This window comes from Ceratotherium simum, chromosome 26 (assembly GCF_057802395.1).
Source record: "Ceratotherium simum simum isolate JZ-2026a chromosome 26, ASM5780239v1, whole genome shotgun sequence".
Taxonomy (NCBI): Eukaryota; Metazoa; Chordata; class Mammalia; order Perissodactyla; family Rhinocerotidae; genus Ceratotherium; species Ceratotherium simum.
Window position 1 is genome coordinate 43,959,400 of NC_141925.1, and position 27,202 is coordinate 43,986,601.

Below are 27,202 nucleotides of genomic sequence, written 5' to 3' on the forward strand. Positions count from 1 at the left end.
GCCTGAGGGGGGGAGTGGCAGGGGATGTTGGGTGGTGGGGGAGGAGGGTAGCAAAAGAATGAGGCCTGAATTATAAAAGGCCTTGACCCGAACACTGGTGACTCAAGCTTTAGCTTGTAGCATTGGAGGTGTTTTCAGTCAAGGAAATGATAAGTTGGGATTTGCATTGTCTTACGATTACCATGGTAACCAGGCTTCTGCCCACCAAGGGTGGATTGGAGGAGGCAAAACTAGGGCAGCGAAGCCCGGCAGTGGGCTGCAGGAACTGGATGTGTGGAGTTAGGATCTAGAGGTGGCAGAGGGGTGTGAGGAGGGAGAGAGTGTGGAAGGTTCCGGAAGGGTGATGGTGGTACCCATCCCCAAGGCTAGGTGTGCGGGCCTGTGAGACCTCCAGGGGCACATATGCAGTTGGCAGGACCCTAGTGGTGCTTAGCGCCAGCAGGATGGCTATGTTGGTGTGAAGGTGGCAGCTGCCGCCACCACTCAGGCAAGTATGGAGCTAGCAGAGGGCCAGGGCAGAGCCTGGGAACATACCGTCCTCCAGGGGACCTTGAAGGAACAGAGGGAGGCGGAGCCTGCAGAAAGGAGGTGGAGGAATTTGTGGGTAAGAAGAGCGGAATCAGGCAGCTGTTTGTAAGTCTCAGAAAAGAGCAGAGTCCTCTGGGCAACACCGGAGGGATCAAGGAAGTAAAGAACATTCTAGAACTGTTCTCAAATAGCAGTGGTTTAAAAAAAAAAAAAAGCTTTGGAAGGTAGTGAATTTCCTGTCACTGGAGGCATTTGAGCAGAGGCTCTGAGAGGCCACTTCGCTTGGGGCAGGCTGCAGGAGAGGACGGGGGGACTGTCTCAGCTGGAGCGACCTTTGGCTTGTGTGTGGCTGAGCCTCTCTGCCCCGAGGCTGGCCCTTTAAGACGAGGGAGGGTGCAGAGGGAGGCCCTCCCCACCCACCAAGCGTCCCCACTGCTCCTCTGTTGTTTGGGAACCTAGTGCTAACCCGAGTTACAGGGCTGGCCCCCTGCCCCGGCCCTCCTGGGCAGACACGGGTTTTCTTGGGACCCGGGCCGTGAGGCTGGTCCCTCCACCGCAGAGACAAAGCAGAGCTGCCCCTAGCTGTCCAACTCCAGCAAGTCAGCTGGCCTGCCTGGGCCTCAGTTTCCCTCCCTGTAAAATGGGAAGAGTCCCACACCAGGGCGGTCCTGGGGCACACAGCCAAGGCGAGGACGGGAGGAATGAATGGCTTGTCCCGTGCGGGAGGTGAGGCAGAGAGGCCAGCCTGGCCGGAGCGTGGAGGGCGTGGGAGGTCTGGCTTTACAGCGTGGACCAGACCCTGCAGACCCGGCCTTGGCAAGCTCTTCCGCTGACGTCCCCTCGGCCAGAGTCAGGGCCCAAGTTCTTGGTGGGCCCCAGCTTTATCTAGGAAGTCCCCCCATAGTCTACTCCGTAGACTGTCCACTTCAGTTTCGACTTATGGAACCGTGTTCAATTACATTCTGCTGAGGAAAATAGGTCATTCTGCGGTTCGCCTCGCATGCCGCCAGCGCGTCTGAGGCCCAGTTTGAGACTCGGCGGAGAGCGAAGGGCCTGCCGAGCGGAGAGCTCGGATCCTGTTTGCGGGGAGGGTACGAGTGGGGAAAGGCCCCAGCCCCGAATGGGATGGCAGCTGTCGTCGTCTCCCCTGGGGCCCTGCTAGGTCTCTCTCCTGTGTGGGGTCTCCTGTCGTTCGTGGGTGCTGAGTGCAGTGGGCTCCCTGGAGAGGGGGCCCTGAGCCAGCCCTGGATGCCAGCGTGGGGTGACCTCAGCAGAGGGTGTCTTGGGGGCAGGTCCCCTTCTGCCCCCCCAGGAACCGATTCTGGCGTCTGAGCTGTGCGATCTTGATAGGTTAGCTTAGTGTCTGTGATCTTAGGTAAGTTGACTGACTGCCTGTGTCTGGGCCTCGAGGTCACGTGGAGCAGAGCCGCCCTCCCTGGTCTCCTGCTTGCCTGCTTTCCACCGCCTGGGACCTGAGGGTCATTTCCTCGTTCCCAGTCACACACAGGCTCACCCCTCGGCCCCTGCCTCCCTTTCTCGGCCTCCCCACCCCCTCTCCACCCTCCCAACTCTGTCAGGCTCTTGAGAGCTCAAAATAAAACCATCCTTTCTCACATTTCTAAAGATATCACAATTCCAGCGCCAGCCACATGTTTCTCCACTTAATTATCTCTGCTTCTCTTTGTTAATTAGGTGCCAGTAATGATCTCCCTTCTGCCTTCCTGGGAAGAGCTGGCATCTGCTGGGCGGGGCTCGGAGGCCTTTGTGGGCAGACGCCCTGCTGCCAGGCCCAGAGTTGGCCTGCTGCCTCCTTTCTTCCAGGCGTGCGGCGCAGCGGGCGATGGCTCCGTGTGGTGTTGGGAAGCCTCGCCCTTTTCCTGGCCTGGGGGGCTCAGCGGGTTCATGGCAGCCCCTCCTGCCCCTGGGTTGGTCGCTAGTCCCGAGCCCTGCCAAGCGGGGGAGGGGGACCTCAAGTTTCCCAGTGATTGTTAGATAGGGGGCTCCAGGGGCCCCAGAAGGGAGCAGTGGGGGACCTCATACTCTTCTACAGCATTCCAGAAAGCTCCACTGCAACGGTTTCCCCAGCTGGGACCACCCAAGCTGACAGGAACAACCAGCGCCTTTCTTTGGGCTGGAATGAGATCAGCTCCGGGGGTGACCAGAAGCCCTCGCTGGCTGAGCAGTGTGTTTTAGAGCCACACAGTGGGGGTGTGGGGCCAGGGCCCGAGGGTGGCTGAGCACAGTGGGTGACTGGTGGACTCCATCTCTCCCACCTCCTGGGGAGGGGTCTGGCGACAGAGAGGCCCCATGGTGGGAGATGGGGATGGGGCCATGCAGCCCTAGCCCTCTGGAGCCCCCAGGCATGGGGACCAGGACAGCACAGCCTGCAGAGGGCCCTTCAGGGCTTCGGGAGCTCAGGTGGGTCCTTGCCCGGTGAACAGCCCCAGGGTGTCTGGGGCCAGGCACCAGGCGGGCTGCAGGGCTTGTGATCACCACCCATGAAAGAAACCCCTACCTCGCAGAGCTCATGTCTGATGTGAACGCAGGGAATCACTGCTGTGCGAAATGTAGAGCGTATTTGATGTGGGGGCTGAGGAGAAGCAGGGAGGCAGATGGGAGAGGCTGTGTTCATTTTTAGGGGTTGCAATTTTAGGTGGGTGGTGGCCAGGGCAGGCCTTTGAGTAAAGGCCTGAAGGGGGCAGTAGTGAGCCAGGAAGATAAAGAAGAGCCTTGCAGGCAGAGAGAGCAGCAACTGCAAAGGCCCTGGGGTCACCTGCCTGGTTGTTAGAGGAAGGAAGGAGGGAAGTGGTAGGAGATGAGGTGGAAATAGGGAGGGAAGGCAGACTGTGTGGGCCCAGATAAGAATGTTGAATTTTGCTCTGAGTGAGCTGGGAGCCAGTGCAGGCTTCTGAGCAGAGGAGAGCCGGAATCTAATTTGCGATTTAACAGAATGCCTCTGGTTGCTGGGTGAGGACAGACTGGATGGAAGCAGGGAGAGCTGTAAGGAGGTGGTAGTGACAGTACAGGCGAGGCCTGGTGGTGGCGGTGGGGGTGGGGAGTCATTGGCTCCAGGTGTACTTTGTAGCTGAAGCCACCAGGAGCTGCTGATGTGGGCTGAGAGAGAGAGAGGGGTCCAGTTTGACCTCGGGTTTTGGCTGAGCATCTGGAAAGACAGTGGTGGCAGTAGCTGAGACAGAGAAGGTTCAGGAGGAGCCAGCTGGGGAGGGGTGGCGTGTTAAGTCTGGGGTGTCATCTAGTACGGTTCCATGCACAAGTCAGGGGCTCAGGGGAGCCGTCCAGGCTTGAGGTATAATTTTGGGGATCAGGGGCATATCACTGGTATTTAAAGCCCTAAAGCAGACTGAGATCATCAGGAGTTTGCGAGAGTCAGGGGTGGAGCCCTGGTCCGGGTCAGGAGGGCAAGGAGCTGGTGAGGCAGGAGGGGCCCGGGACTGGGTGGTGTCCTGGAGCTGGGTGGAAAAACCTCTTCTCCCTGGGGAGAGCGCTTCTCCTTGTGGCCATGAAGATCCCACATCCAGAGACTTGGCTGAGCATCTCACAGGGACATTGGGGTCAGGCCCTGAGCAGTGACGGCTTCTCAGCAGGACCCAGGCCTGGGCATGAAGGGGAGCACGGCCCGTGATAGGTGTAACCCCCTCCTGCAGAATTGTAGATAACACACAAGGTGGAGCAGGAAAGGAGGTTGCCCTCCATGCTCCGTGGGGTGGAGGAGCCCCGAGTTTCCATTATCTGTTGCGTGAACCTGAGCAGGTTTCCTGTGGCCTCTTGGGAGGGGACCTGGGGAGTAGCAGAGCAGCGTGAGAGCACATTAGCTGGGTGAAAAATGAGAAGAATCTTACCAGCAGAAGGTCTTGTCTGCCAGGGGAAGAAGAATGGATTTGCCTCCCGAACAGCCGAGAGCCCTGGCAGGTTTTAAGCAAGAGAGTGACGTGGTCAGATAGGCTGTATAGACAAGTCAGTGTGGCTTGCAGAACAGAGAATGGATTTGGGAGGCCAGGTGAGTTCTTGCCGCAGTGAGATGAGAGGTGACAAGGCCTAACGGGGCCGTGGGCTGGACCTGTAGGGTGTTTCTGGGATGCGGAAGAGGCCCAGTGTGGTGACTGATGCCTGGATTTGTGGATGGAGGCGAGAGGGTGCAGGGAGTTTGTATTAGTTTCCTGTGGCTGCTGTAACCGATTACCCAAATTTAGTGGCTTAAAACAACACAGATTTATTACCTTGCAGTTTAGAGGTAAGAAGTCTGAAATGAGTCTTACAGGGTGTCAGCAGGGCGGGTTCCTTCCGGAGGCTGTAAGGGGGAATCCATTTCCTTGTCTTTTCCAGCTTCTAGAGGGGGCCCGCATTCCTTGGCTCGCGGCCCCTCTTCCATCTTCAAAGCGTACCCCTCCATCCTCTGCTTCTGTTGTCCTATCTCCCTCTGCTTTCGACCTTCCTACTTCCTTCTAAGGGTGCTGAGATTATATGTAGGGCGTACTTGAATAATCCAGGATAATCTCCCCATCTCAAGATCTGTAAGTTAATCACACCAGCAAAGTCCCTTCTGCCGTGTAAAGGAACACAGTCACAGGCTCCGGGGATGAGGACGTGGACAGCTTTGGGGGCCGCTCCTCAGCCTGCAGCAGCGTTGGAGGTACCTGAGGTTCTGTCCTGAGCGACCATGTGGGGAGTGGGGCCGGGGACCCCGAGAAGCCCAGGGAGGACGGTCGGGTGTGGAGGAGGCGTGGCAGGGCATTCGCAGGGTGCAGAGTCAAAGGCGCTTGAGGAGGCACTTGGAAGCGTGGGTTTGGGGGTCTCCGGTGCAGAGAGCAGGGGGAGGATGGAGTAGGAGGAAGATCCGCTTGGCCCTCCCCCACCGTGGAGACAAGGTCAATCAGCAAGATGATAAGCCTGGACAGAGAGCGGCTGTGCCAGGAGCTGGTTAGAAGTCTGGGGTGCGCCCTGGCTTCCCCACTTACTCCCTGTGTAACCTGGGGCAGGGCGCTTCCTCTCTGTGCCTCAGTTTCCTCATCTGTAACATGGAGACACTCGTAGGACCAGCCGCCTAGGGTTGTTGGAAGGATTAGATAAACGAATCCCTGCAAAGATCTGGGAACAGCGCCTGGCCCGTGAGAACCTGCTTCCTCTAACGGTCATTGTCAGCACCGCCATGTGCCGGCATTGCCGTAGGTGGCAGGGCTGTCACTGGGAACAGACCGACGACAGTAGACAGTAGTCTCAGCCCACGGTGGCGTCTGTTCTGTGCAGCTGGCTGGGTGCTGCTGTTGTGCACCGTGAGGGTCGTGTCCTGGAAGGCAGCCCCTGCCCCCAGGTGGTGCGGCAGAGCGTGCGTGCTTGTGCCCTGCGTGTGCAGTCAGCGCCCGTCTGCCCACCTTCCCCAGACAGGCGCTCGTGGGCTTGGAGCACGGCATTCTGTGCCTGGCCAGTCGTGGCCACAGTTCAGCCTACAGCTGGGCCAGCCTTGGTCAGTGCCATCCCTGGCCAGGTCAACTGTGGAGCTAGGACCACGCAGGAAGGAGGAGGAGAGGAGGGAAGGAGGTGGTTGGGCAGGGCCATGTCTGTCTGTCCAGGATGGACGCTCACGGGGAAACCTGGGCCTTGCTCTGCCCAGCCTGGGGCGCAGGTTTGAGCCGTAGGGCTACAGGAGTGTTCGTGAGGCAGCCCTCTGAGAAGGTGCTGGGCTGTCCTCAGACAGGAAAGCAGTACCTGGGGTCCCAGAGACCTGGGTTTGAGTTTTAGGGCCACCAATTGCAGACCGTATGGCCTTGGCAGCTTTGGGCAGGCGCCTGGACCCCTCTGAGCCTTGGTTTCCTCATCTGTAAAGTGGGATCATAACACCTAGAGGTCAGGCTGCCATGAGGAGTAGAGGACCTCTCTGTGTGAACTGCCACACACAGCCTCCAGTGGGTGTGGATCAGCCCATGGATTTGCGTCCCAGTCTGGCAGCCAGACAGGCAGAGAAAGGGCCTGGTAGCCCCAGCAGGGGAGGCCCCAGCCACAGACCCCCCGTCGGCCGTTGTTCCAGCCCCTCGTGTGCAGTGGGTCAGCTGGAATCAGACAGCTGGGCTCCAGGGAGGAGCGCGGAGCACCTGTCCAGGCGGGTTGTGGCCCAGCCCCGCATCACCCGTCACCCACCCAAAAGGGAGGTGCATAGATGGTGGCACTGAGCGGACTCTGGGGGAGAAGGTTTGCTTTCTTCCCTCCCCTCTGCCCCTTGCCAGTGGACCTCATGCACCGTCAGATCAGTCATGATCCCTGGCTCACAACCCACTCTGCCATCCATCCCTGCCTGTAACGATCGATCAGTTGATTGATTGATAAAACTTTTCATTTTGAAATAATTTTTAACTCCTAAAGATAGAATAAAATTCCCAAACATACCCTCTGACCCACACGGGGTCAACATAACCCATACATTTGTCAAAACTAAGAAATTAACGTTAGGGCCGGCCTGGTGGCAAAGTGGTTAAGTTCACACACTGCTTCGGTGGCCCAAGGTTCGCCAGTTCAGATCCCGGGCCCGGACCTACGCAGCACTCATCAAGCCATGCAGTGGCGGCGTCCCACATACAAAGTAGGGGAAGATGGGCACAGATGTTAGCCCAGGGCCAATCTTCCTCACCAAAAAAAAAAAAAAAAAAAATTAACATTAATGGGTGCCATGCAGTTCACTACAGGCTTCACATTACGATTTCATCAGTTGTCCATAATGTCCTTCTTATATTCCAGAATCCAGTCCACATTGCATTTAGTGGTCATTTATTTTTCTTCTTTCGTTTGTGTTGCCTCATTTGTTTACTGGTTCATAAACACTACAGTGAGCACCCACGCACCCACTACCCCTCTAAGAATTAGAACAGTCCCAACAACGTGCGCCCACCATGCGCACTCCCTCACCCTGCCCTTCTCTCCCCAGAACACATATCCTGAATTTTATGTGTCCTTCTCTCAGTTTTTTCCTCTAAAATTTCAAAACTGCAGGAAAAAATGAAAGAATAGGATAATGACCGCCTGTATATCCTGTCTTTGCGTTTGTTAATTCTTAACATTTGCTGTGTTTCCGTTCCTCCTGCCGTCTCTCTGCCTCCCACACACACCCTGCCTGGTTATTTCTCTTTGTCTCCTCCACTTGAAGTGTGGTGACTCTTCACGCCTCAGTGTTTCCACACACGTCTCCCACATCTCCTCGGAACTGCTGTTCTTTTACAGAGCCACAACACTGTTGCAACACTGAGGAACTTAATGACTCCCTCTCATCTAATATACAGTCTCTATTCAAATTCCCCAAAATGTCTTTGATGGCTGTTTTCCCCTGTGATATAATCACTGTTCACAGGTTGATTTTTAAATTGGCTTTATTGCGTATAATGTTTGCCTAAACCCAAATTGTTTCATTTTGCTTTTTAACTTTTATAAGCAAGGTATCCTGGTGTATCAAGTGTGGGACTTGATTTTGTCACTTAACTTTGTGTGACATAATGTTGGCATGTGTTGCTCATGTGTTTTCACTGCTCCATAATATTCCTTTGAGTGGAATATTAATATTCCCCTGAGTGACTATGGCTGTCATTCCATTGAATGACTGAGTGATTCATCCGTTCTGTGCTAGGCCGTTGGGGTTGCTTCCGTGGTCTTGCTATTACTAAGAGTGCTATTAACACCCTTCTTTTTTTTGCTGAAGAAGATTGGCCCTGGGCTAACATCCATGCTCCTCTTCCTCTGCTTTATATGGGACGCCGCCACAGCACGGCCTGATGAGCAGTACGTAGGTCCGTGCCCGGGATCCAAACCTGCGAACCCTGGGCCACTGAGACGGAGCGCGTACACTTAACCGCTGCGCCACCGTGCTGCCCCTAATACTCTTGAACGTGCTTCCTTTGGCACATCTACCAAAGTTCCTCTTGGGTACAAGAGATCACAGCTTGGGTGAGGGCCTCCACTCTGTCTGAACCTCAGTTTCTCTACCTGTGAACAGAGATGCAGTTCCTGCTGCAGCTGTGTGCAGGCCCCAGAACAGGTTAACAGGTGAACCTGAGTGAATGTGCCTTCTTATCCTGGAGAGGGTCTGGTGCCAGGAACGAAGGTGTGCAAGGTGCTGGGCCTGAAGCAGGGACGTGGTTAGCCCATCCCGTAAGTGGCCCCTCTGCTCCCTGCACGAGGCAGCTCTTCTGCCAAGGTGGGGACGCTCATGGATACCCACCCTCTGTTCTCTTGAGGGTCTGCTTTATGCCTGGATCACCCAACCCAACCCAGGCCTGGCAGAGAAGAGGGGCTCCGTGGAAGCACTTCGAGAGGGGAGAAGAGGAATATTGATTCCACCCTTCCTGGCAGATCTTGCTCTCTCCCCTCTGAGCAGCCATCCCTCGCTGCTGGCTGCCTCTCTGCCGGTTTATGATCAGGATTATCAGCACACCGGCGTCAGTCTGAGCTGCAACCTCAAACTCCATGGAAACAGGCCAGGGCTGTTCAGGGTGCCTGTCTTTTGCCCCAGGAGAGGGCTGTGGCGCTGGCCCAGGCATCGCCCCGCGCCAGCTGGTGGGAATAGTGTACACAGCCTGGCTGTGGCTTCGTAAGCTTGGTCTGTGTCTTTCCCCGGGCGAAACTCAGTTAATCCTCGGGCTAACAGACAGCTGCTTAGAAAGGATGCCATGAGAGCTCCTGGGGCAGACAACAGTGAGAGAGGAGACCAGCAAACTGGACCGAGCAGGAAGAGGGAAGAGATGTCCGTGAAGGGTGTTGCGGGGGCAATGGGGCAGCAGGTCCCTGCCTTGGGGGCGGGTTCAGCAGTACTTTCTGGATGGCACTGGAGGGCAGACTGTGAGGGTGACATCCCCCACCCCCACTGTGTGCTTAATAAGAAAGGGGTACTTGAATGCATTTTAGAAAATGTCCTACCCAGAATGGGTAAAATAAACCCAGAGGATTAAGAGAATAATTTTCCATTATCTGGAAGAGTCTCGTATGTAAAATCTAATTTCCTGAGACTACAGGGTAATTGAGTCATTGATCGAGTTACTAACATCGACAACTTGACTTTGATGGTGTGAGACCTCAACTTTTTTATATGTGATATCATTGGATCCTCCCAACAGGCCAGGATTTGAGGGATGTGGAAACTGGAGCCCAGAGAGGTTGAATAACTTTCCAAACAGTGCACAGCATCAGGGCTACGATCAAGATTGCCTTGCTGTCTACTGGGCCAGGGACCTTCCTGTCACCAGCCCTGGGGACCCTCTTCCTCCACACCGTATACAGGCATTCAGGCAGGTCCATTGAGGACGCACACACACTCTCACCCCGCGCTGAGCCCTAACTGTGGCATGTCCAAGTGGAGAATGTTCTGAAATGTTTGCAATTGTTGGTGTCCCTTACAGCCAGCCTACGTTCTGGAGTGCTCAGGCAGGTCCCCCCCAGAATAGATTGGCTGACGCAGGGTTCAGAACAGTAATAACCGGCCCTCCGACTGTGCCCGTGGCTGGCATAGCGCCTCATGTCACACTCACAGCAGTTCCGTGTGGTCTTTCCCATTGTCATTGCCACTTTCCAGACAGGAAAGCCAGTGGTCGCCCAAGGTCAGGAGCTAATAGCAGAGCCGGGATTTGAACCCAGACAGTCAGACTTCAGAGGGTGTGTTCTTAACTCCCAGCTGCACACCTGTGCTTAGATGTGGGAAGACCACTGGGTTTATGGGCGAGGCCTGGGGCCCCCCAGGGATTCTGCACCCCCATGTTCTCCTTGTTTTGCCCACAAGCAGACCAGACTCAGGTGCCGGTGCTGGGCTGCCCCAGCCGAGGCTAGGACGGCTGCTGCCCACAGCAGGCCTTGGGGAGCTCGCTAGTGACCAGCAGGCCTGACCGTCCCCTCTCCATTTGGTGGGCATGTGATGGTGCTGGCAGGAGCCTGGCTCTGCCAGGCAGGGGTCTCGTGACCCGCCCACAGCCTGCCACGAAGGCCACTTGCCTGGGCCATCCACATTAGCAGGGAGCTGGCTTTCCCCACCGAGGCTAACCAGGACAGGGGGACAAGCTGCCGCGGCCACGGGTAGGAGCCACAGTTCACGTCAGCGGAGGCCAGCTCTGTCCCAGGCACCCGCGAGCCCCGGCGCGGTGTCTGCACATGGCGCATCCCCCCTCCCCTGCACGGGGCTGGGCGAGCCGTGGCTGGAGCAGGGACACAGGTGGGGCCTCTTCACCTGTGGTTCAGTTTCCCTCCCAGAAAGTGGGTCAGTCCTTTGCCCACATAGCCCGAGGAGCTGCCTCCCGTTTCCTCTGAGTACCCAGACGGGCAGGGGCCCTCTCCCCTCAAGCCCCTACCAGAGCCTCGCTGGGCCCATTTCATTCCAAAACTGGTCCTTAAGGAAAAACAGAACTCCCTTTCTCCAAGTTAAATAAAAACAGAAGGTAGGGAGAAGCCAAAAGCAGGTACAGCGAGTCACAGGCATCTTTTCTGAGCCTGCTGCTGAGCCCGGAGGAGGCAGGGATAAGGTGGGTTGCGGGCCCGGCCTGGTCTGCATGGAGGATGCGCTGCGCACGCGGCGGCCGCTGTGATTATTCTTAGTGTTACCGACAAAGGCCTGGCCCCCCACCACACTCCACGGGTCTTCAGGACACCTCCCAGTGTCACCAGCGTCCCTCAGGCAGCCCCAGTCCCACTTTCCTGACATTTAACTGCTCCCACCGATTCCTGTTTACTACCTAAGACCCGAGTGCACTGCCTGTTGGCTGCCCCATGGTGTCACTCCCCCTTGTCGACAGCAGCCTGGTTTGGGGGTGCTCTCCGCCCCAGCCAGGCAGGACTTGGAAGGGGCAGAGGAAGTTTCCACATCTGCTAACATGTTGAGAGCCCACGGGATGCCTGGAGCCCCAACACGCAGATGAGGCCACATGGCTGTCACCTCCTCTGCGAAGCCCTCCCTGATCCCCGCCGGTTGGATCCCCCCACGGCCCTCCGAGGACAGTCATCAAGCCCAGTGGGTCACCGAGCTCCTCGCTGTCTCCTTCCTCAGACTAGGGCTGTTGTTTGTATTCTGCTGTGCCTGCAGACAACCCCGCGTCCACGTGGGACCATGATTGTGAGATATGTGTCCAGGGACAAGTGAGGCAGTGAGCAGAGATGCAGAGAGGTGACGTCACGTGACCCACAAGCCTGGGTTTCTGACTGCAAGTTCTGGGCCCTTCTGGGCCTGGCATTTGCTCTCCCAGGGAGAGGGTGGTGTGAAACTCAGGCTGTCCCGTCTTTGTCTCTCTCCACCCACATGGCCACAGGAGCCGCGAGGGGGAGGCGGGGTGGGTGCGGGAGACGTGGGCACGGGGGCCGCAGCTTGCTGGGCTCGTCTTTAAGGGGCCTGTCCACTTTGTTGCAGTCAGCGGGCTCTGTTGAGTACAGCTGTTTCGGCCCTGCCCTGGGCTCCAGAGGAGACAGATGTGGAGCCGTGGCTCACAGAGCAGGAGATTTGGAGGAAACACCTTGAAGATCAGCCCTTCTTTCTCCAAATGGGAAGACAGACTTCTGGAAACCTAGGGCTCGTGGTGGAGTGAAAGACCAGGGCTTTGGAGTCAGACAGGCGGAGTATTCCTGGCACTTAGTGGCTGTGTGACCGTGGGCAAGTTATTTAACCTCTCTGCAGCTCTGTGTCCGCAGCTGTGGTGAGGGACACGCATTGGGGTGAATCTAGCCCCCTTACCCTGTCCTGTGTGGTGCTGCTGTGCTGCGCAGAATCCCGGCCACCAGATGAATCCCTGGTGGAAGGGGAAAGATAGAAAGCGCCCACCACCTCCCTGCAGGCTCTAGGTGGCCCTTGGTCCCAGGACTCGGTCATAGGTGTCTGCTTGGAACCTGGAGAAGGGTCAAGTTGCTTCTTACCATGTCTAGGATCCTGAAGACTGTGGAAGGGCTGTGTTGGGGCACGTGGGAAGAAGGGGGAATCCAGGGGGGCTGAGTTTGGGGTCTGGATGTGGTTGAGTAGGGCCATCACTCCCCAAGGTGGGACACCAGAAGAGGACGTTAACTGGGAGGTCTCGCATTGTGGTGTCTGTGGGGCACCCGGGTGGGTGGTTGGCCGTGGGTGAAGAGGGAAAGGTGCAGGAACTCTGAGATATGGTGGATCTAGATTCCAGAGTCGGGCATGTGGGCATGAAGGGGACCAGACAGGGGACAGCCAGGAACTGAGAGGCCCAGGACGGTGGTTGAGAGGGCACTGGGAGGAGGGGGTGTCGGGCAGTGCAGGAAGCTCTCTGCCTTCCGGGGCGGCCCCAGACTGGGAACTGGGACTCCTCCCGGGCGATGGGCACACAGGGAGGGCATGGCCTGGAAGACAGGGATCCCAAGTTGGCCTCTTGCATGGCACTGAGCTCTGTGATATCGTCCAGATAAAAACCGGCATTGTCTTTCTCCACAAACCCGTTTTGTCTGTTCTGCCCTCATCTCCCAGGCCCTGGCTCCCTGCCTGCTTCCGCCCTACCCCACCCCAGAGGCCCGGCCAGTATGGGTACCCTGTGCGATGGTGCAGAGTGCCCCTCCTGCAACTCCAGCTCCCCTCCCCAGCCCAGGGCATGGGCCCACAGGCTGGTCTGCCCTCCATCCCGTCTACCCTGCCCTCTCCCACTCCCTACTTCTCCCCACCCCAGCCCAGGCCCTGTCTCCTGGCCTCGCCCGACCACAGCTGCACCTCTAGGCCAAGGAGACAGGTGAGGAAGCACAGGCTCCGGGGACAGGTGCCCACGAAGGGCTGCCCTGGGTGCTGGGCAGGGAGAAGCCTGTGTGCAGCCCCACGTGCTCAGAGCACTCTCTCTGGTCACAGGCCTTAGGCCCTCAGTCTGCGAGGCAGCCAGGCTGAGTTCCTGAGGGCCTAGCTCACTCACACCAGCCTGTTCCAGACCTTGCCAGCACCCCCTGGGCCCATCACAGCCGCCTCCTCTGGCACCACTATGTGCTTTAGCCGCATCCAGCGTGACCTTTCTCCTTTTGTGCTGTGCATGGGCCCGTCCTTCCACCAGGGTGTCTTTTCCCACCCACACCTCCTCCATCACTAATCCCCACCTGCCTTCCGAGAGACCACTTAAACATCCAGCTCTCCCCGGGGGCCTCCTCTGACCTGCACAGGCTGGGGTGAGCGCCCGGATTCAGGCCCCATGTCTTCTTGTAGGTGTGTCTTGTTGCACTTCTGGGTGGACACTGTGACTGTGCCACTCCCTCTAGGCTATGCGTCCCTCAGGGGAGGGTCCCTGCCCCTCTCCTCAGGGTGCGCCATGCCTGACGTGGGGCGTGTGCTGGGGAGCTGTTCAGAGAATGTGGGATGGACAGACGGCTGGGTGGGGGGCGAGTGGGTATGCAAACAGACAACTGAGGCCAGAAACAGGCTGCAAGGGAGTGTGCGGGGCCAGAGAGGCTGCTCTGGCGGGTGAGGGGCAGGGACGCCACATGGGAGAAGGAGCAGGTCCAGTGGCCGAGCCCATGCCAACCCTCACGCCCCCTTATCTTCCTCTCGTAGATGAAGATGATGCTAACAGACTAGGGGAGAAGGTGATCCTCCGGGAGCAGGTGAAGGAGCTCTTCAATGAGAAATACGGTCAGTGCCCAGGGGACGGGCCTGAGGGGTGGGCGCTGTGAGGCCAGCCCTCCTGGGTGGCCCCTCCTCACTCTGCGCCTGCCTGCTCCCTGGGGACATAGTTGCCCTGCCCGTGACCGATGGGAGCTGATCCCTCATTCCCCTGTCCATCCGAGGAGGAGGAAAAGAAGCCCAGTCTGTGGTGCACAGCAGTGACAGCGGTCAGCATTTCTGCTCCCTTGGGCCTGGGCTGTGCACCGAGGCCACGGCCCACGGCCAAGTGTTTGCTCGTGCAGACACCCGTCTGCCCAACACATGCTTAGCTCCAGGGACTCCAGAGGAAGGGGTCTGCGGAATCTACAGCGGGAGGTAGACACGGAATAGATGAGAGCCAGGAGACGTCAGGCCCTGTGCTGAAGGCGTCCAGGGCGCTAGGGCAGAACCTGAGACGGGACAGTTAATCACGCTGTTACGACTGGTTGAGCTCTTTCTAGATCATTGAGAGCCAGGCTACATTAGGTGCCCTACATACGTTACATGTTATTTGTGATGAATTTATTCAGTAATAAAAAAATGTTTTTATAAATTTATAAATAAAATTTATAAATAAAAAACAGTAATAAAAAAAATTTTTTTGAAGAAGAATTTCAGAGCGTGGTAAAGGAAAAGAAGTTGCAGCAGTGAGTGTGACTGAGCATATTCTCGGGGGGTGGGGCGCCAAGGCCTCTCCTCTCCGGGACGGTAAGCAGGAAAGCCCCTCGGAGGATGGGACGCTTTGGCTGAGACTTCAGTGTCAGCAGGGAACAGATGTTAGAGGGAGAGTTTGCCAGGCGGAGGGAGGACCAGCGAGAAGGCCAGAGAGCAGGAGGGTGAGCAGTAGGTCCAGGAGGCTCCCGGTGAGGGGAGGGAGAGGTGGGCAGGCCTGTGAAGGGCTTAGGGTTTCATTTTGAGAGTAACGGGAAGGAACTCTGCTGGTGGTTTGTGGTGGTGTCTTCTTTCATTTTTTATTTTGGAATTGATTTTCAAACACACACAGAAGCAGAGGGAGTGGCATAATGGCCCAATGTGTAACCCACACCCAGCTTCTGTGATTATCAACATTTCGCCCATCTTATTTCATCTATTTCCACATACACACTTTGATATTTTTAATCCTTTAAAATAAATCCAAGATATATCATATTTCATGTATAAATAAAGAAGGACTTTTTGTTTTTTGTAACATAATAGCGGTGGGTGGTAAGCAGACATCCAGTCCTCATTTGTCGCTTCTGGGTGTGCGCACTGAACAAATCCTGGCTCCAGGCACGTGTGAATGTACCTGTTTCATTGTTGGAGTTGGGCGTTAGATTTTTAGTTTTGCTAATTGGATTAAAAAAATTGTGTGTGTGTGTGTGTGTGTGTGTGTGTGTTGATTTCTTAACTCAGTGATATGGTGGCTGCTAAGCTGGGCCGTGCCGGGTTCCAGCCCTTTCCGCAACAGGCTTGGCTTTCTCAAGGGCTGTCTTCCCCTTGCCCTGACCCCCTGTGTCCTCTAGGTGAGGCCCTGGGCCTGAACCGACCTGTGCTGGTCCCTTACAAGCTGATCCGGGACAGCCCCGACGCCGTTGAGGTCACGGGCCTGCCCGATGACATCCCTTTCAGGAACCCCAACACGTACGACATCCACCGGCTGGAGAAGATCCTGCAGGCCCGGGAGCACGTCCGCATGGTCGTCATCAACCGGCTGCAGTGAGTGCCCCAGCCCCAGGGGGGCGGCTTGGATCTGGGCAGGGAGTCCCCAGAGTGGGCCAGCCAGGCCTGATGACAGAGAGAGGGACCTTCACCTGCACAGAGCCCAGGAGACAGGCCAGCTTCACACTCTCCTCTTCAAGATGAGGAAACTGATACCCAGAGCGAGGAAAGGGACCGTGTAAGTCAGGGTGTGTATCTCACTCTGTTCAGGCTGCTCTCACAGAGACCGGAGACCAGGTGGAACAGCAGACATTGATTTCTCACGGTCCGGAGGCTGGGAGTCTAAGATCCAGGTGCTGGCAGATTCTGTGTCTCTGAGGCCCGTCCTGGTTCACAGAGCACTGTCTTCTCACTGTGTCCTCGCGTGCTGGGAGGGGAGAGGGAGCTCTCCGGGGCCTCTTCCGTGAGGACGCTAGTCCCACCCGTGCGGGCTCCACCTCGTGACCTAATCACCCCCGAAGGCCCTGCCTCCTAACACCATCACACGGGCTGGGTTTCCACATAGGGATTCGGGGCACAGACGTTCAGTCTATAGCACCAGGTGTCCTGATTCCAACCCCTTTCTACTGAGACACACAGCCCCAACATTCATAGTGTTTGTTTATTTTTTAATTTTTAATTAAATTTGACCTTTTCTGACTATACCAGTAATTTTTACCCATTTTTTTAAAATGTATTTAGAAAATAAGGGTAATTCAATACTCCTGTCATCCAGAGAAAAGCACTCTCCACATTTTACTGTATATCCTTACAGTCTTTTTTTAAAAAGTACAATAGTTTGATTATTTTCAGATTTAAAAACAACACAGGGGCTAGCCCAGTGGTGTAGTGGTTGGGTTCATGTGTTCCACTTTGGCGGCCTGGGGTTCGCTGGTTCGGATCCTGGGTGCAGACCTGCGCACCACTCATCAAGCCATGTTGAGGGGGCGTCCCCCATTGAAGAGCAAGAGAGACCTACAACTAGGATAGTCAACTATGCACTGTGGCTTTGGGGGGAAAAAAATCTAAAAAAAATGAAAACAGTACACATGGTAACTATAGTGAGTAATATGGTACTGCATATTTGAAAATTGCTAAGAGAGTAGATCTTAAAAGTTCTCATCACAAGAAAAAAAAGTTTGTAACTATGTATGATGACAGATGTTAACTAGACTTAGTGTGGTGATCATTTCACAATATATGCAAATATCGAATCATCACATTGTACGCCTGAAACTAATGAAGTGTTGTATGTCAGTTACATCTCAATTTAAAAAGTACACACAGGGGGCCGGCCCAGTGGCCTAGTGGTTAAGTTCAGCACACTCAGCTTTGGCAGCCCGGGTTCATGGGTTCGGATCCTGGGCATGGACCTACATACCGCTCATCAAGCCATGCTGTGGTGACATCCCATCTAAAGTAGAGAAAGATGGGCACAAATGTTAGCCCGGGGCCAATCTTCCTCAGCAAAAAAAAAGTAAAAAATACACACAGCAAACTTGGGAAATACAAAAAGGTAGAAGAGGGGCTGGCCTGATGGTCTAGTGGTTAAGTTCAGCATGCTCTGCTTTGGCAGCTCAGGTTCGGTTCCCGGGCGCAGACCTACACCACTCATCAGTGGCCATGCTGTGGCGACGACCCACGTACAAAAAATAGAGGAGGATTGGCACAGATGCTACCTAGCTCAGGGTGAATCTTCCTCAGCAAAAAGGTAGAAGAAAAGAACCCGTAACTGTAACTCTCCTCTTTAGAATTAACACCGTAATGCATTTCTTTTGCACTTTTTCCCCTACACATATTTTCTTTTCAATTTTATACTAGATGTTTTAAAATTAAAATACTATTTGCATGTGTCCAAAAAAATCAAATTATTCATAAGGGTCTCAAAAGTGGAGGTTTCCCTCCTCTCCTACTTACAGTCTGCCTCCTGAAATAACTACTGGAAAATGCAGAAAACCCGAGGAGAAAATGCCCACCCCCTATAGGTGTACCAGAAGGAACTGTGGAACACATTCTGGAACTTTCCTTCCATGTCTCCACTTTTCTTTTAATGCCTATTAAACACGCTTTTTTGGAAAATGAAACTGAGATCATACGGTATTTATCTGTGGGCAGTAAATAAAATTGATGTTTCCTGTCTGGCTGTCTTGTACGCACTTGAGCATCATCGTTATCCGTGATAATTCCCTTTAATGACTGTGTAGGTGGACCATGATGTCCTCCACTGATGGACATTTACGTTGCATCTAATTTTTTTTTTTTTGGTTCATACAAAAATGCCGCAAGTAAGATAATCAATAAAATAAAAATTGAAAGATATATAAAAAAAATAATACTGTGACGAATATCCATTTCCATAAATCTAGGCACATGTTTCTGATCATGTGGTGCGACAGCACCCTCCCTTTTAGACGAGGAAACCAAGGGAGGGGGTGATTTCCCTGGCAGGGGCTGACCGCCAGGCCGGCCATCATCTGCCTGCTCTGGGACGATGCTCACCATTTTCGTCCAGGTGACTGACGCTCCGGGGACAATAGCAGCATCTCAGCTCCCAAGAGATATCACCCATGTCCGTGGAGCAGGTGAGAGGGAGGAGAGGAGCCCCGTTTTCTAACTGCCACCTCATTTCTTTCTTTTTCAGACCTTTTGCAGAAATCTGCAATGACACCAACGTGTCAGGTAAGTCCAAGGCTGTAGAGGCCACCCTTCTCCCTCTTGGGGACCAGTCTGTGGACAGATCTGGTCCAGGTAGCATGCGATGGGTGGCTGACCACCTAGGGAAAAGTATAGTCCCCCTGCCCAGTACCTCCCCAGGGAGCCTGAGACTTCCATCTGCAGGACCAGTATCCCCAGAAGGCTCCAGAAGCCTGCAGGTGCCCCTCAGAGGGGGGCCCTGCCACAGTATGGCTGAGCATGTCAGATCAGGTAGAGAGGAGGAGGGGCAGGCTGGAGCCAGGAGGAGGGAAAATCAGCAGGATCATGGCAGCCACCTGTGGAAGAGAAGGGTGACGTGTGATCGGCAGGGGCGAGGCAGGCGAGTGCTGCCCGAGATTGGCTGGACCACCCCAATTCTGCCTGTATTTGCAGGACACATGCCTGCACCAGGCCCTGGTCTTTCAGAGCCTTTCAGTTCCCAGGAACAGGGGAGACCGTCTGGTACGATGGCTGTGTGAGAAGGTGTATGGTAGGACTCAGGAGAACGTGCCCCTAGGTGATGTGGAGGAGCGCCTCTGACTACGAAACACTGAGCTAGTCCCACCCCTCCCTGTACAGCTGGGAGACTGAGGCCCAGAGAGGGGAAGGGACTTGCCAAGGCCACATAGTGAGTTGGTGGCTGCCTAGAGCCTGGTGTCGGGACCATCCTTCTGAGCTGCAGGCCGCCATGGATTGCAGGCCCCAGCGTGGCTGCTCAGTGGGGATAGTGACGGATTCAGCAGGGCCACCCCACTCCAGTCTGAGACCTGAGATCTGAGGCCCCAACTCTGGATGAGTCCAGGTTCACCTCCCTCCACAGCCTAGGGTGGCACAGCCCAACCAGAAGCCACCTCTTCTATCACATGCTGACCCCAAGGGCCAGGCATGGCCCTAGATACTTGGGTAAGGAGGCAGCTAGGTTGGGGAGCTGCTCTCAGGTCAAAGGCAGAGACACAGAAGGCCCCATGGAGGCCTCAGGGAGAAGAGATTGGGACAAATGCTCAGAGGGTGGATGCCGTCACTTCCATCCACTACTCCCCCACTGTGGCCATGTTTATGGTCTTATGGTGACCCCCTGGGTGGCCACAGCCCTGGGCCAGTGCCTCTGACTTCTTTTTCATGTAGAGCCTCCCACAAAAATCCCTCCTCTGGCTCATTCCTGGGGCTCCGTCTGCCTCCAGAGTCGTCTTTTTCCCAGAGTCTCTCTTTACACCACGTCACGGATCCCAGGCCCTGGTTTTTCTTCACGAGCTGGACCAACAGTTGCCTCATGGCCCCAGCCTGCCCTCATGCTGTGTCCGTACGACCCCTCTGGTGGGCTGTGTTTGGTTTCCACACAGTAACCTGTCGACTCAGTCAAGCCCCAAACCCTACTTATATAGTACACAGTTGCAAATCTTCTTTATGTCTCATATATTCATAGCAATTTTATGCAGCAGCAGGAAAACCCCTGCTGCGTCCTGCTGTGTGCTGGGCTTGATGCTGGGTCTTTCATACACATAATCTCCTTTGAGTCTCACATGACACTGTTTTCCCCATTTGGCTCAGAGAGGTTAATCAGTTTGCCCAGGGTGGCACAGCTAGCTAGTAAGTGGCAGCAGTGGAATTTGACCTCAGGACTTCTGACTCTAAACCAGAGTTTCTTTCCACGCACACCAGTGAACCGTCACCTGCCACAGCATTGTGAGGTCAGGGTCATCACATGTCGGCAGGGACAGTAGCAGCAGTGTCCTACCAGTTCTCAGTTTCTGGGGCCAGGACGTTGTCTCACAGGCCAGCGCAGCAGCCCTGCGGGATCTTCTTCACGTTTTACTCGTGAGGAAATGAAGACGCAGGGCTGTTAAGTGCGTGTCCCCCAGGCCCAGGTCTGCGGCTCCAAAGGCTGCACTCTTCACCCCAGGACACGGCCCAGGGCTCCAGGAGTTCTGGGGAGGATGGGCCCCCGCAGGCTGGATGGTTTGGGGAGGCTAGACTGAGGGCCTGGGCCTCAACCTGCTGGGGAGGCCTGCCAGTGGCAGAGGGCCCAGTGCTGGCAGAGGCAGGAGGGTGGGCAGAGGGCTGCGGGGCCTGGTCAGGGAAGGAGGCTGAAGAGAGGGGCCTCGGCTGCTGGTGAGTCTGGAGCCTTGAATGCTGAGAAGGGGACTTGAAACCTGAAAACAAAGGCCTTCTCCAGAGGGGTCGGGAAGCCGAGACACGGGGGCCCTGGCATCCAGTGTCAGCAGCCTTTTCTCCCACCAGCCAAAGACAGCAGTGTTCCCAAGCGCAAGAGAAAGCGAGTCTCTGAAGGGAACTCCGTCTCCTCTTCCTCCTCGTCTTCCTCGTCCTCGTCCTCCAACCTGGAGTCCGTGGCATCTGCCAGCCAGCTCTCCCTCGTGGTAAAGTACACAGATCTGGCCCTGACCACTCTGCTCCTGGGCCCTCACCCCGCACGCGGGCTGGGCCGTCTACTCTGGGGCGGGGTGTGGGGTGCTGGGCCGCACTGGGCTCTGAGTGGGATCTGCAAACACAGCTCCCTGTCCTACCAGGAGACAGTGTGCTCCTCGGATCAGGTGCTCACAGGAGCCCAGCCAGGAAGTCACATGCCCACAGGGCAGGTGCACAAGCCGAGGCCGGAGCGGGAAGGGACCTGCCCACGCCCCTGGGCAGTCCCAGAGCAGGACCCCGAGCAGACTCCTGGGTTCCCAGGGAGGCCAGGTGCCTGGCTGATCTCTGTACTCACATCGCATGCTCCAAGCCTCCCCACGGCCCTGTGAGGGGTGAGTGTCACCCGCACTGTGTGGACGAGGGAAGCGAGGGTCAGGTGGATGAGAACCCACCCAGAGCTTCGCCTGTCCTGCCATGTGTCTGGGCCTGGCTGTGCCCCACGCAAGAGGAAGACCTCTCTGGGAGCACAGACTTGAGGGTTCTTTCTGATTTCAATATATTAGCTTTGCAATCCTGACTCCAAAGGGGGAAAATATTGGAACACATTTGAAAATTATTTTAGAATTTCTTTTTTCTTTAATTGAGGTATAATTGACATACATTATATTAGTTTCAGGTGTACAACGTAATGATTCAATATTTGTATATGTTGCAAAATGATGATCACAGTAAGTCTCGTTAACATCTGTCACCATACTTAGTTACAGAATTTTTTTTTCTTCTTGTGGATTTTAGGATTTCTTCATCCTTTGACTTATTTCCCTTCAGCCCCTTCCTGGAAAACCCCTAAGTTCAGGCTGTGCCTTTATCCTGCCTGGGTTTCTGAGTGCTCACAGAGGCTCTCTAGCTCCTCCCACTCCCTCCACCCCCCCCCCAGGAGAGACATGACAGCTTCTTTGGAGCATGAGGCCTGGTGGGGGCAGAGTTTATGGGGGTGACCACCTGTTCTGTCCAGTTAGTCTGGCCCACATGCTTAGCCCTGCAACACAGGTGGGAACAGGTCAGAAGGCTCCAACCCAGGCTCCATGGCCACTGGTGAGCTACACGACCTTGAACAGGTCACATCCCCTCTCTGGGCCTTCAGCAGCCTCTAAACAGCATCTGAGGAAGCCCCTCAGCAAGCAGAGCTAAGTGTGCTGGGGTTCTTTCTGAGTCACCTGGAGTCCTGACCCAGACCATCTGTCCCCCTCTCTCTAGCAGTGGCCAATGTACATGGTGGACTATGCCGGCCTGAACGTGCAGCTCCCGGGACCTCTGAATTACTAGACCTCAGTGCTGAATCAGGACCTCATTCAGAAAGACTAAAGGAAATGTAATTTATGTACAAAATGTATATTCGGATATGTATCGATGCCTTTTAGTTTTTCCAATGATTTTTACACTATATTCCTGCCACCAAGGCCTTTTTAAATAAGTAAAAAAAAAAAAAAAAAAGAGCGTCGCCTTTGCTCTTAACTGTTGCGTCTTCTCTTTTGAAATTGAGGCTAAAGCCATCCCTGGGACAAGGTCAGGAAACCCGGCCCCAGGGGCCTGCTAGGCCCTCCTGACTTGTCCAAGCAGAGGCAGTGTCCCTGACTGCTGGGCCCTGGTGTCTGGGCACAGACTTCATTCATTTCTCTGCTGCTGGGGCCAGGTGACCTCGGGATGAGGCACCACGGAAAGCAAAGTGCCAGGCCGACCCCCTGGCCTTGGGGGGTGCATGGTGTGGTAGGGGCTGTCTTGGCCCCAGTAACTCAGGTGAAGTCAGAGTGTTGGTCTGATCAAGCGTGGACTCTCCATGGCTGGAGTGAAGGCATCTTGGAGAAGGGGCTTTGCGTCAGGCCTGGAGGGGTAGGTGGATTTTTGATAGAGCTCAGGGCATCTGAGCAGCAGAGAGATGGGTCACAGCTGTGTCTCACAAAGACCGCTTTGGCGGCACATGGAAAGGGGAAGGGAGGGATAAGACTGCAGGCAGAAAGATAAAAGGGCCTGGCCCACTCCTGGTGGGCAAGACAGGCATGCGGGCTGAGGGTCCTGACAGGGAAAGGCAAGGTGCCCTGGGAACACAAGGCAGGGCGACTTTACCTCGTGCAGAATCAGGAAACAGTCTTGGCAGCTGAGACTTGAAAAGCACCTTAGTAGTTGGCAGGACAAAGTGGGGAGGGGTGGGGCGGGATGGTGTTCTAGGAGAGCCGCACGCGCAGGACAAGGAGGCGGCACTGAGCACTTGGCAGTTCCAGGAACGAGGAGTCGCTGGAGCAGAGGACCCGAGGCGAGTGGCTGGAGGTGAGAGCAGGGGTGGGTGGGGGCAGTCAGTAGCTTGTCCCTGCACATGGTGCTCAGCTGAAGAGGCAAGTGGGGGCAGGAATGCAGCCCAGGTTCTGCTGGCTGAGCCGTGCCCTCTGTGGCCGGGGTGCGTCTTTGTTCTCAATGGCCCCCGGGGAAGGCACTGTGGGCCAGGCAAAGGAGATTTCTAGGGGTGGGGGCAGATGAGAGCCAGGACCAGATCTGCATTTTGCAAGGGTCCGCCTTCCTGCAGAGGAAACAGGCGGGAGAAGCTGGAAGACCACGTGGGAGGCTCTTGTGGTTGTTCCAGCAAGAGCTGGTGGTGTTTTGGGCCAGGTGGAAAATAACAAGGAGGCCAGGCAACAGGCCTTGGAGGTCAGTTGGACGGGAATGCCCGGCGTGGAGGGGTCAGGGTGACCACAGGATCCAGCCAAGGTCCAGAACCAGGCATACGACGTAGAGGAACTGAGTCCTGAGTCAGCTCAGTACATGATCCAAACACCCCAGGAGCTTCTGCCAGCCCTCTGGGTCAGCCGGCACCCAGAGCTGGGAGGGAAGGCCCTGTCCCAGCCCTCCGGACTCTGCTTCCTCCTGGAAAGATGCAAGAAGCCAGAAACCACAAGCTTGGCACGCTGCGCCCAGCTGTTCCTCTGCTGGTGCCACCACCTCCCTCCCGCATCCCACTGGCCCCAGAACCTGCCAGTGCCCTCCCTCAATTGACCACGGCACCCAGGCAGAACCTGCCTATGAAGTTAAAGATAGCCTGGCAGCTGCCACCTGGCCTTCATCCCGTCTCCTAGTACCCATCTTCTCCCCCATCTAATCCTGTCTCTCCCTGGATTAAAAACCTCCACCGCTTTTCCTTCCCCACAAGCACTGAGTTCTAGGCTACCCCGGGCCTGGCCCGTCCCCTGCCTCATCCCACCGACCCGTCCCCTTTCTTCTCCACGGCACCACCGAGCAGCCCGGGCACCGGGCCCCCCTGGCGCCGCGACAGCCCGCGGCTGGCGCCTCTCGGTGGGTCGTCTAGACCGGCCGGGCCGCCCCGCCCCGCGCTCAGATCTGCGGCCAGCGCCGGAAGCGGCTCCTGCCCGGGCCGGCGGGCGGCTGCGCGGGGGCGGGGGGGGCGCGGGGCGGGAACCCCGATACCCCGGCGCCGCGGCCCGCAGAGCCTCCATGGTTGTCTCCCTTCACTCTCACCGCGCGGACGCGTGCGATTCAGTGGGTTGGTGCAGCAAACCGTCGCGCCTCGGTGCCCGACCTCCTTCCGTAACAGCGGAAGGGGGACCCCCGCAGTCAAGCCTTTGAGCCAGGAGGTGGCCTGCGTCCGCTTGCCCTCCTGTCCCGGGAGCTCTGGGCTTTGGGAGGTGTCTGAGCCGGGGCCCCGTGCGTCCTCGCGGCCAGGCCCCGCTGTCCGCGGAAGGGCCCGGGCGCTGCTTGTGCGCGCCTCCGGAACCGCGGCCTTCTGCGCTCCTGCAGCGAGTGCGCTCAAAGCCCTCATTCCATGAAACTGCATTTAGCTGCCATCTGTCTGGGTTCAAAATGGCTCCGTGTTTTGCAACTCTAAATGAGAATTGTTATTGGATTTGTAAACACATCCACCCAAAAAATAATCACAGAACACTTTCAAAAGTAATAAATGAGAGATGTGCGGAAGGAGCGTGAGGAGCCGCAGCGTAAACGTCCTAATTGCTGGGGAATGTATGCTGGTGGGTACATAATCATTTTATATACAAATCTTGTACAAAAATCTGGTATCAATGAAAGGACCAAGATTATGGAAAATGCTGGAATTATATCTGACTGAAAACAGTAATAAAACAATAATCAGCGCAGAGACAGGCTAGGGCGAGGCGAGGGGGGCCGCCGCTCCCCCCGCACCTGCTCCGCGGCGGCCCCCGTCACCGCCAGGTGCCTCCCTTCTGCCACAGAGAGAAGGGAGCTCCAGGAAGGGGCTTCCCAACCACCCTCCTATCTTTCTTTAAGGAGTCAAAGCTTTATTAATGGTAGTCTCCTGACCCCCAGGTGCCCGGTCTCCTCCCCACCACCCGCCCCGGCAGAGAAGAGGAAAGACGGAGAAGGATGGTAGCCTCGCTTTTAAGCCTCATGTAGTGGCTCAGTGAAAGGTGAACGCTCTTGGGGAAAATGATATTCATGATTTTTCGGTGGGGAAACTGAGGCTGAAGTCAGTGGCGGAGCAGGGCTGGGGGCTGTGGGTCTCAGGACGGCGCCTCTCAGGAGGCCGCGCTCCCGCTGGCGACGTCCTGGGCGCGGGGCTTTGAGGGGCGGCCGGGCCCGGAGCGGAAGTGGAGGGGCGGCCGGAAGCAGAGCCCAGGACCTGTTCGCGCGGCCGGGCCTCTGCGCGTGCTGCTCCGCCCCCACCTCCAGGGCGGCTCCAGCGCCGCCTTCCCGGCAGTCGCCAGGGGCTGGGGGAGCCTTCTTTCATTTTCTCAAGACGGCCGCCCCTCCGTCCTAACTCAGCCCGCGTAGCAGCTCCTTCCTGTTTACCTGTCCCTGAAGTGTCTCCTCCTCAAAGAAGCCTTTCCAGAACACCCAGTCTAAAGCAGATACCACCCAATTCATAATTTTACAATTTCATTTCCTTTTTTAAAAATCATGTTACTACCACGTGTCATACGTGATTTTCTGGCGGTCTCCCCTGCTTCAGCTCTATGATGGCAGGGGCAGTGTCACTCCGTAGCACCTGCCACAGACACGGCCGTGAGAGCGCCTCACTAAATGAGCCAGACGGACACAGGAATCCGCTGCCCCTGTCTCCGCAAGGAGCAGAAGATGAGCGACCCCTGACCTCTGAATGCTCCTTCCACACGACTCCAGTACCCTGCCCCCCACCCCGGGATCCATGTACCCGGAACCATGATGGTGCCTCTGCCTGTCCTTCCGCCCTTAGAGGCCGCTTGCTTTGTTTCTGGTCAAGTGTGTGGACTCCAGAAGCCCTATATTTCAACATCAACGTCCCTGAAACAGCCCACTTAAGATGCCGGAAATGGGACCCGGAATAAACACTAGGCACCAAAGAGGCAGAGGAGGCTGCCACAAGCGGCACCAAAAACACACTGCCTTGCTACATTTTTGCAGATAATAGTAAAAACAAGTGCTATAGGGCCCAGCCCCGTGGCGCAAAGCGGTTAAGTGCGCGCGCTCCACTGGCTGCCCGGGGTTCCCAGGTTCGGATCCCGGGCGCGCACCCACGCGCTGCTTGTCAGGCCATGCTGTGGCGGCGTCCCACATAAAGTGGAGGAAGATGGGCACGGATGTTAGCCCAGGGCCAGTCTTCCTCAGCAAAAAGAGGAGGATTGGCGGATGTTAGCACAGGGCTGGTCTTCCTCACATACACACACACACACACACACACACACACACACAAATACTATATACCAAAAGCCCACAATGTCATGACCATTAGGCAAGACCTTTTGTGTGCACTGTTAATTCTCACAGCCCTGGAAAGTAAGTATGCTATCTCCTTTCGCAGATGAAGAATCTGACGTTCACAAAGATCAGGAGCTATATCTGGGGTGACACAACCAGGGAAAATTAATACCAAGCCGGGACTCAAAGACTCAGGCCACCAAGCCCTGCCCCAGGGTGGATCTTGCCTGAAGCCGCCCCTCCTGGCCCGAGGCATGGCAAAGGATGGAAAAGCAGGGGCAACTTCTGGCTGGGGTGGGGGTGGAGGGGGTTCTTTCCTGGTTACCCCCTTGTTTGAAGACGAATAGAAGTACGTTTGAAAAGAAAAACAGAAATGGGTCCCAGCTAGCTCAGGTTCGCTCGGACCAGACACTACCCTCAGTCCACAGGAAGGGACATTAACAGGAGGCCACAACTGGAAGGACCAGAGGAACACACACACACGTATGCACACATATGCATGCTCACACATACACACACGCACACATACACATACTTACACACATTTTAAAAACTGTTGATTAGAGGTGTTGTCACAATCCCCAATTATAGCACAGGTCTTGGCTCACAGATCTTAAGAAA

The 27,202-nt window shown here is 55.8% G+C and overlaps 1 protein-coding gene across 7 annotated transcripts in view; it reads left to right on the forward strand.

Annotated features, from left to right (window-relative positions):
• The window catches only part of GTF2IRD1 (GTF2I repeat domain containing 1), a 111,832-nt gene extending 89,477 nt beyond the window's left edge, over positions 1–22,355 (forward strand). For 4 of the 7 annotated variants that reach the window (XM_087417773.1, XM_087417774.1, XM_087417770.1 and 1 more), the window contains 6 exons: positions 14,036–14,113; positions 15,631–15,823; positions 17,382–17,516; positions 18,447–18,484; positions 20,738–20,874; positions 22,121–22,355. In XM_087417773.1, the coding sequence (XP_087273899.1) occupies positions 14,036–14,113; positions 15,631–15,823; positions 17,382–17,516; positions 18,447–18,484; positions 20,738–20,874; positions 22,121–22,189 (650 nt within the window). In that variant the 3' untranslated portion in view covers positions 22,190–22,355. Of the gene's footprint in view, positions 1–14,035; positions 14,114–15,630; positions 15,824–16,036; positions 16,551–17,381; positions 17,517–18,446; positions 18,485–20,737; positions 20,875–22,120 lie in introns of those variants that run through there. The other 3 variants (XM_087417772.1, XM_004442107.3, XM_087417775.1) reach the window with 3 other exon arrangements.
• The last annotated feature ends 4,847 nt before the right edge of the window (positions 22,356–27,202 follow it).